Source organism: Silurus meridionalis, chromosome 15 (assembly GCF_014805685.1).
Source record: "Silurus meridionalis isolate SWU-2019-XX chromosome 15, ASM1480568v1, whole genome shotgun sequence".
Lineage (NCBI taxonomy): Eukaryota > Metazoa > Chordata > Actinopteri > Siluriformes > Siluridae > Silurus > Silurus meridionalis.
Genome location: NC_060898.1, coordinates 11635114 through 11644523, shown reverse-complemented (window position 1 = coordinate 11644523; position 9410 = coordinate 11635114). Strand labels below are relative to the sequence as shown.

At 33.7% G+C, this 9410-nt stretch overlaps 1 protein-coding gene across 2 annotated transcripts; it reads right to left on the bottom strand.

The window, feature by feature from the left end:
* Nucleotides 1–1085: 1085 nt before the first annotated feature.
* rnf180b (ring finger protein 180b) lies at nucleotides 1086–9153 on the bottom strand. Of its 2 annotated transcripts, XM_046867019.1 has the most exons (7): nucleotides 9002–9153; nucleotides 8299–8397; nucleotides 7602–7688; nucleotides 6038–6718; nucleotides 4609–4816; nucleotides 3253–3378; nucleotides 1086–1804 (listed from the first exon to the last, which is right to left on the bottom strand). In XM_046867019.1, the coding sequence occupies exons 1-7, from the start codon at nucleotides 9017–9019 to the stop codon at nucleotides 1626–1628; spliced, it is 1398 nt and encodes a 465-aa protein (XP_046722975.1). In that variant the 5' UTR covers nucleotides 9020–9153; the 3' UTR covers nucleotides 1086–1625. The 2 variants fall into 2 exon arrangements, with proteins under 2 accessions (XP_046722975.1, XP_046722978.1); XM_046867022.1 differs by lacking the exon at nucleotides 9002–9153 and having other exon boundaries at nucleotides 8265–8398.
* Between the last annotated feature and the right edge of the window lie 257 nt (nucleotides 9154–9410).

Here is a 9410-nt window from a genome sequence, read left to right as displayed (position 1 = left end):
GTAAGTATCACAATATTTTGTTTGGGGATACTGTATCAATTCTCAAATATCGATATTTAAAATAAAAAAAATAATAAAAATCATACAAGCTGCATGGCAGCTGTTTCGTTTTTAGTTTATATCTCTAATGCTAGATAGATCTGAACTTAGACAGTGACAGTAAGTATTAGCATATGGACATGCCACTAATGTAATAAGTAATAATATCCACCTGTTTCCTGGGGGGGCTGCTGGAAAAACTATTTACTTATTAGAATTAATAGTAGCATTGACTAACTTGCACAAAACGGAAATACATTTTGCTAATATGTTAAAATGGCATTAAAATAACAGGAACATGTGCTGTTACTGAACCAGATGAAGCTTAATATGAGTGCATGACATGCCTGTCTTGCCATGCCTGACTGCATTCTCTACCTTTATAGAATAATAGTCTTCCTATGATTGTAGCTTTTAAATGTATAACCACTAGTTAGTGCTCAGAGCATGCTTCTACTACTAGCCTAATGCTAATGGTAATACTTTATTTAATTAATGCAAATGCAAAATCCACTGAGTTATTTATAAATAAATATATATTTTTTGCTAACGTTTGCATATGGTGGTATGTGCTTAAAACTATCCTAAAATTATATCCTATTTCTAAAAGAAGAAATATCCCAATATTTTTTTCCTTACAGTATCGCAACTAGATCTGCAACAACGAAACAATTAAATCGATAATGAAATTCGTTGTCAGTGCATTTTAGTAACTGTTGTGGTTTTCAGCAAATTCTTATGCATTTGTACACCTATGCATATTTTTTTACTTTTTTAATTAGGCATGTTCGCTTGCTGCGTTTCTCCGTTTTATTCTCTTTTTATAGCATTTGTCTACTACGACAGTAACTTATCTGTTTATAAATATAATTTACTGCAGCTTTACAACGTTCAAATTCTTGTTTTTATTGTTTGTATATTTACTTTATGCATATATCATTTAATTATTATACAAAATTAAATTGATTATATATTCTAGATGCTTATATCTTCACAAATGAACAAAATTTCTATTTTTTTAACAAAAATTGTCTAAGCACTGAATTATATTTTATGTTGATTTTTTTTTAACATGGTTGTCAACTTGCCATCTGCAAAATACAATACAAATGTTGATTTACACAAATTGATTCACCTTGCATACAGTTTTGTGGGACAGGCTCTGGATTCACCATGACCCTGATCAGAAAAAAATCAGTTACTGAAAATGAATGGACAAACTTAAATACAATAAATGGTCAAATGCAATGCAAAATTACATGCCATCAAATACATGCCATCCTATCTTCATATAGGTAATATAAACTCCAAGGTCACTTCCCATGCTGGGAAATTGCCGAATTGGGAACTGGATGTGCAAATAAAAGGTAAGATTGAAGAGTGTATTTTTTTTTCTTTATTAACACTTTTATTATCATTTTTGTTTCTCTCTGCTCAAAATGACCTGGAAAATATATATAAATATCTATCATTAAAAATAAATACTTTTTTTTTTTACTCTAAAAACTGTACATAATGTGTACAGTTATCATATGTATCCACAACTTTGCTTTATACATCTCTGGCATGCTCGAGTTCTCATCATATCACCAGAGGAGGATGTAGAAAAGGCCACACAAGATGATAAAGGAGGGAAGCACCCAGTTCAAAGAGGTGATCATATCAGAGTAAAACGTCCAGCCCCTAATAACGTCCACTCCCAATCTGTTCAGTCCCAGTGCTCTGAGAGGGAACTGCAACTGATCAGCTGAGGGTCTGTGTAGTCCTGAAATATGGAGAACAGTTAAATGAATAGTGAATAATATAATTTAAGTATATTTTGATGTTATCAATTTTAATATATAACATTTAATCTTTAAATCTGGAGACAACAAAAGTAAGAGTTATCCTTTTACTTATAGCATCTATAAATAATCCTCTCAAAGACCCTTCTTACAAAGCCCTGCCACTAAAACCCCTTACAGAAAACATCACCATATCAATTTTAATCTTTTATTAACTCAGAGTCTGCTATACAAGTCCCTGTGAATGAGCTGGTACTAAAGAAACAATACTGTTTTTGAATGAACATTAACATAAACCTGTGATTTGCAGCTGCACTAATGTCAGAGTTGCTGCCATAAAAATATAATCAATATCTTGAAAAAATAGAATATATATTATATAAAGACAATATAAAAGACATGATATGAAGATAGAGCTTCAATTTGGGGGGTATCGGTACACTAAATTCACAGTTTGGTATGTACCTCAGTTTTTAAGTCACTGTTCAGTTCCATCACGGTACAGACAGGGGGAAGAAACGCAAAACAAAAAATTGCTTGTCGTTTTTTATTAACGCAGTTTAATCATTATTATTAACATTTGAAGTTAAAATTTTTAAAACAATTAAAATCAAATGCCCGCTTGGTTAAATAATACCTAAAATAATATTTTATAAAAATAAAACAGAATAAATCAAACTAATGCAATACACTTATTATACTGATTAAACTGAGTAATCAATTAAATTGGCACAAAATATATTGATTAAATAAAATTAAATAAATGAAAAATATAAACAGTTTACATTTGTTAGACCCTATTTGGGTACTACACATGTGCAAGTGTCTAGTTTACATTTAATATTTAATTTAATATAAAGATATGTTCTACTTAACTTTTCTATTTATTTTAGCATACTGTAAAAATATCTTCAGTCCTACCGTTCTACATTTAGTCACTCCCTCGATATGTGGAATTTTTAGGATTTTTAACTTTTTAAGAAAAAAACCATTTAAGAATCCATAGGGCTAGCTTTAGCCGCTAGCCACTGCCTGGTTAGTGGCTAACGCTAGCACTATGGCTTCTTAAATGGTTTCATGCATATTTCCGGTACGGAGTGAGTAACCACAGTGACACTGCGATACTCTAGTTTATTTTTTATACCCAGAGTTAAATAATAATTAATAAAAATGCACTTAAATTGCAACAACCTTTCAGTCCGCCACTTATTACGTTCCTGAGGGAACTCAGATTTGAACTGTGCGCATTCGGTACACATGTATACCAAACCGAAAGCCTGTACTGAAAAATTCTGGTAAAAATACGTGTACAGTTACACCCCTAGCTTCTGTTGTACTGATATGACTTGCAGTTGAGCATCAAAAACACACATATAGCTGAATAATATCTAAAAAACAGAATTAGTAAAATATCTATTAAATAACCAACCCCATAAAATGCGAAAATGCTTCGTGCAGCTGGGCAGGGGCCATTTAGAATAGTTGGTCTTCTGGAAAGTCTCGTCTCTCAACCGGTATTCTTTTTGGAAGTGGGTCTTAGTGTGTTGGTGAAGCCCTGAAACACGAACGCATCCATGATTCTTCCACACATCAGAAATAAATTATGGCCACATTCTTACTGGGTACTACCGTTTTTAATAAAACTCTTTGTTATCGTAAATCATTCTCAGTACTTGAATAGACGTCAAGATGTGCAAAACCCACACAAAAAGAAATGTAAATCAATTTATAGATTCTTCTGTTGCATAAAGCCAATCATATGCTGTATGATTATTACAGTCTCGTTTTTGTTTTTCAATAGAACACACTGCAGCTAGCACCTATCACTAATATTTTCACACAGAAACAAAAATTCATTAAAGTCTGAAGACTGACGGCCAAACATGTCTAACAAGTTTAATGTTGTTCCTTGTGATGGCATTATTCTGTACTGTTAATTTCTTCTTCTTCTTCTTCTACTTCTTCTTACGTAAATACAGTTACAACAGTGTATTTGGCACAGAAATAGGCAAATTGTTTTAATGGTAATTCAAATGTTTCAATTTATGTTTCAATTTTAGACTTAGAAACAATTCTTACTCTTTAATTTTTAAGTTACGCTGAAATTTGTTTATGTTTAATGCAGTGATTTTAACCATAATTAACTATATTGCTGTAGTTAATGCCAAAACCTCACAATTTACATAATTCACAGCTCTTGTTTGTCTACTGCTACCACGACCTACTATAAGGTTTCGCTAATGATTATATATATACATAAAAAAAAAAAACTAGCAGTAAACCTTTTCTTAATATCACCGTAGTACCTGAATGGCTACTGTACAAAAATGTGATATAGCTAATACCGTAATCCCCCGCTTTACCGCGGTTCGAATCTCGCGGTTTATCGCGGAATTGCATTTGCCACATAACTAATTTGTTTAGCTGAATTTCCTGGTCTCTCGTGGAAAACACAATAGACCAAAATACTTAAAGTAAAATGTTAATACAGTACAGTACTGTATACATAAAATATAATTTTTGGGGAGGCTTCCTTTATTGCGGTTTTTCGTTTATCGCAGGAGGTTTTGGGACGTAACCACCGCGATAAATGGCTGATTATTGTACTAGTATTAGAATAATAATGAAAAGTATAAAATATTCCTAGATGGAAAAGTCATGGTACCAAATAAAGAATGTCTGAAATGTGTTGCAAAGGTTACAAATGGTCATTCCTATTCCTATTATATTTATCTAATCATAGACCTAATGCTACAAAGAGATTGTTTTCATTGATTTTGCTGACCTTCCTGGAAGATCACATGCGAGATGAGAGTTCTGCAGAGGGGACATGGTGTGCTGCTAGCCCGGCTCTTTGCCAGCGTCCTCAGGCAGGGCTCACAGAACACATGACTGCAGGGTTGACACATGTACGGCTTGTAGTATACGTCCAGACAAACAGCACACAGCATGCCTTCCTTCTCCTCATCATCACTGCTTAGCAGATTCACCCTCTGGAACACACACATTTCCTATCTTTATGTACATGCCTAAATGATCCTACAAATCTGATTAATTTTTTTTTATAATGTTTGACAAGGTGGTGTAAACTTACCATGTAATGTGGGCTGTTATTTTCTTAATTCAAGTGTTTATTTCCTCTTATGTGGTAATTTGCAAATGTTTTATCAAATAATGACCAATTAGACAATTACAGGATTTGACAATATTGTGGTATAAATTGTTTCATCAAATCTTAAAAAGATTTTCCAAAAGAAGAAAACGTTATTTGCATATATAGAAAATTTCTATAAAATTCTCTACAAGAAAAAACTCTAAAAGATATATCAAATGTGTGTGCATTGGAAATTATTTAGTCACCAATCTTCACCAGAAGAGTCGACTCTTAAATGAGTGTTAAACACTATTGTCTGTTTTTAATGATACTGTCAGAGGTTTTGAGCAGTAGGTGATTGCTAAACATCATCTGTGAACGGTCACTTGAAACGACATCATGCAACTATGCAGTAAAATCTCAAATTCCTCTGCACCAAAACAGTGTAGTGACTAAAGAGAGAAAATTATTTTAGCCATTTGTAGCAAACAATAATCAAGTTTGTATATTCTTAACACATTTCAGTAGAGTCTTTAAATTTTTGCCCTCACATAGTCTTTGAAGTGCATCACTATTGTATTGATAGTGTGTGTTTTACACCAGAGAGATAGTAACCGCTTATTATTATTTAGATGCCTACAATTACAATCTTTTAGCACTAAGGTGGGAATATGTTTGCTTGTATACTCTTGGATTAGAGTGGATTGTATCTGGTTGCTCTTTTGGAAAATGAATGTATTACACAGCAGGGTATACAGCCTTTTAGGATATGACATGCATCTCATATTAATTTGTGCATTTAAATGTCTGAGATGGTTTGTTGAGGATTTTCTTCACTACAGTTCCAAATTTCACTTTGTTATTTTTTTTGTAGAAATTGGTACACTTTATTCCTGATAGAAAGTTTGATCCTGACCTAAGAGAACCTCGATCTGTTGAACAACTTATTCCTCAGTTTATATTTTGGACATTTTGTCATTAAATCACTACCAACTGCATTAAAAAAATGTGCATGAAGTAGAGTTCTTTGCTACAAATTAAAATAATTTGTCCTAGAAAAAGCGACATCACATCCAGTGAATATTAATCTGAATCTGTCTGTAAACCATCTCACCAGTACCTTCTCTTCAAGCTGCCTCTGAATCCAGCGATCTTTTTTCCTCTGCTTTCTCCTCAGGCTCTTTAAGTGATTCTTCTCCCTTTTGGTCAACATCTGCACAGTGGTGAAGCGAATATGATCCTGTGTATCCTCTGTAACACCATCACTGATATTCACTTGTCTGATGTCTTGAGTAGGCAATCTAAAGGAATCGGTATGATTGTCCTGGTCTTGCAGAGGATCCGATAGCTCTGTTGCTGACATCCATGTGTGGCTGTCGGTATCCTGAGCTGCTGCCTCATTCACTTCCTCATGTACAGGACAAATGGGAGGCAAAGGAATAGGACGACTGCATAGAGAGATGACGGGCTGCTCACTATAGAAATGAGTTGCTTGTGTTTGTCTTATCTGGGGTTCGGGTTCTAGACCTACAACATGAGTGACTTGATGTAGCTCACAGCTCGGGGTTTTATCTACTTGACCTTCTGAAACTTTGTGCTTAACCTGAAGCCCTGTCTGTACTCTAGCTGTACCTGGTCTACTCAAGTAGACCAGATGCTTTACAACCTGATCAACACGGCTTTTATTGAGGTGCACGGTTGTGTCTTCTCCAAAGGGGCAGCGTGAACAGTTTAGAAAGTTGAAACCGCCGAGACGTGCTCCACAGTGCTGGCAGTTCAGTTTTCCTGTCGTCCAGTGAACCTGCAAAAGGTGAATATTTTTTTCCCTTCACTCATATTTCTTTAAAATATATACTTTTTTTTAAACATTCACAAACATTCTAATGCCCCAAAGCCCTAACTAAATATGGGTTTTGGGCATTAGAATGTTTGTGAATATTTTACATTGCAAGAATCTTGACATGTTTACAGATGTTTTCTATCAGGTTCCATGACTTATACAAGTGTTTTGTTTCAATACAATTGCATTTATTGTTTACCCCCATTGCTGCTTAATGTTCAAATTGATTAAGCATTATGAAGTCTTTGGCTAAATTATTTTCGTAACAGCAGCTTTGACGAAAGAGTGCCTTTAAATCCACTACTATGATCTACTATATAATAATCTTTATAACTAACAGCTCACAGCTCCTGCATAGCAAACGATCCAGATAAAAAGATTACAAAATGTCTGTTTGATATGGTGATAGTTTCTGGTAAGGACACATCTTTTTTTTCCTTCATTAATGGAAGGAGTCTGCAGTGTCATAAATGTGTAACAGTCAAAGGTGAAGCTGTTACTTTCATTTACAATGATAAATCTTCAGGATAGAGTTGTTTTCAGCTTGGTATCTCACTTATATAAAAAGCATTGTCTGATCACTAATTAAGAAAAAAAAAAGCTAGTGAGAAATCCAACTATTTATCTTGCTTTACCCTTATCAAGAACAAAAACTGGTTTTAAAAATTCTACAATAAAGGGAACAAAACACAGATGGAAAGCATGACAGATCATTTTTAATAAATAAAAAATGCAATCAAACTCATGCCCCAACGTGGTTTATTCCTTATGCACTCTTTAGTTTTAGACACAAGACCATGACAAGAATTGAACTGATCATTTGAAAACTTTACAAGGTTGGTACCTGATTAATAACTGACAAAATCCAATCAGGCAATGCATCAACATTCACATGCCACACTGTGCATTTAGCCATGTGGTCTTCTGAGGCCTGTGAGAGGAAAGAAATAACAGCAGATATTGCCCAGATGTGTTAACTAAATAAAATATATAGAAAGATCATTACTTATCAAACAAGAAGATACCAATGAAATAGTAGCTCAAGCCTACATCAGATTCCCAACTGCTCTAAATTGGCTAATTATGCTGAACTGATGGAATAAGATTTATTTCATGTGCAATTCTTGTATTCTACAGACAAAAAAATCATCAACAGTCATAAACAGCAAGTTTTAACAAGAATCATATTCAAGCTTTTCCCCTATGAGCACCACCTCTCATATTTATAAGCCAACTGTTGTATACATTCTATTATAATTAAATTACATTGATTTTTTTTTTAATTTAATTTAATTACCAGAGTTAGCTCTGGTCCACTAATTTCATTGTTCAAGCGGAGTTCCTGCAATTCTGCCCACACTATTTGAATAGTTCTGGTATAGGTCTCTAACGTTAATAAACAGATGCTCATATACTATAGGTTTCTATCAAGTCTACATAACAGTAGTATGTGCAATAGGTCTCTGTTGTGCAAAATGCCAAACCACTTTTTAGCAAATGAACATACACAAACTTTCACTATGGACTATGAATCAATTCACCGCAAGTAGACATGATGAGTCTACAGCACATCTTCTGCACTTTTTACAGCGAAGAATTGATGGTTCCTCTTGGGTTCCACCAGGATCTGGTACTTCGTCCTGTATTCGAAAATGTCAAACATTTGTTGTCTCTGATAGCCACATAAATGAAGTAAAATATTAGAGGCTGTGCTAAAAGACAGGTGTAGGAGGAAATGTCAAGTCTATTACTATTGTATATATCACATAAATCAGAATTTTTTTTATAAAAATTTAATTTTTTCACTTAAATATTTTTAATCAGAAGAGCATCAAAATATGTTGCAAATGTTGGCTCATTTAAATAAACCCAAGCCAATACACATAATAACGGCGAACAACAATTAAGTAACATATAATCCGATGTTACAGTGACTAAAAGACAAAACATTTTATAAAGATCACTGAAGACAAGGGAATGTTGATCTGTGTTTATTCGAGCCACCATGTTGTTAACTGTTTACAATCTGTAATGTTGTTAATGATAACTGTCTACAGTCTGTAATGTTTAAAGTAATAATTCATAAGTTAACACTTGGGTGCTTTTCAAATATGGTCCTGTAAAACTTTTATACTTAGCTAATGTACGGCTCAGCTAAAGTTTTAAGCATCAGGACACTTACTGTTAATGACAAATAAATATTATGGTCAGTAATATCAAATTAATCATGTAAAATGTAAATACCGTATCAACGGAAGCCATTGTTCGAACGATATTTCCGAGAAAGCCCTGGACGAAACTCAAGCTAACTAGCAAGCCAGCTAAAAACAAATAACACGTTGAGTCGGCTTTTTCCTAACAAACACGATACGGAAGCCATTTGGGGACATGTCTAAAAACGCGGTTCGAAATGATCCATTCACGTCTATGCTTATTGTTTGGGTTTATATCTAGTCAATTACTCATTTGTCCTATTTTCATTTCTTTATCATTTTATAAGGACACTGTCATACAGGAACACTTTCTCTATACATTAGTTTTTTACATCTATCAATGGAAGGAAACCAACCTGAGCACTGAACAGATATAATTTGAGTGGTGTTATCACTTATTACTTGTCACTTATCACCATTCTTATTAAAGCAGTGACCCT

Bases quoted from the DNA above. Each gene is read 5' to 3' on its own strand.
- rnf180b (XM_046867019.1), bottom strand. The intron at 7,689-8,298 runs GTGAATTGATTC...TTCCTCTCACAG, and splicing joins ACTCATCATGTCTACTTGCG to GCCTCAGAAGACCACATGGC. The intron at 1,805-3,252 runs GTTGGTTATTTA...TCCATATTTCAG, and splicing joins GCATTTTCGCATTTTATGGG to GACTACACAGACCCTCAGCT.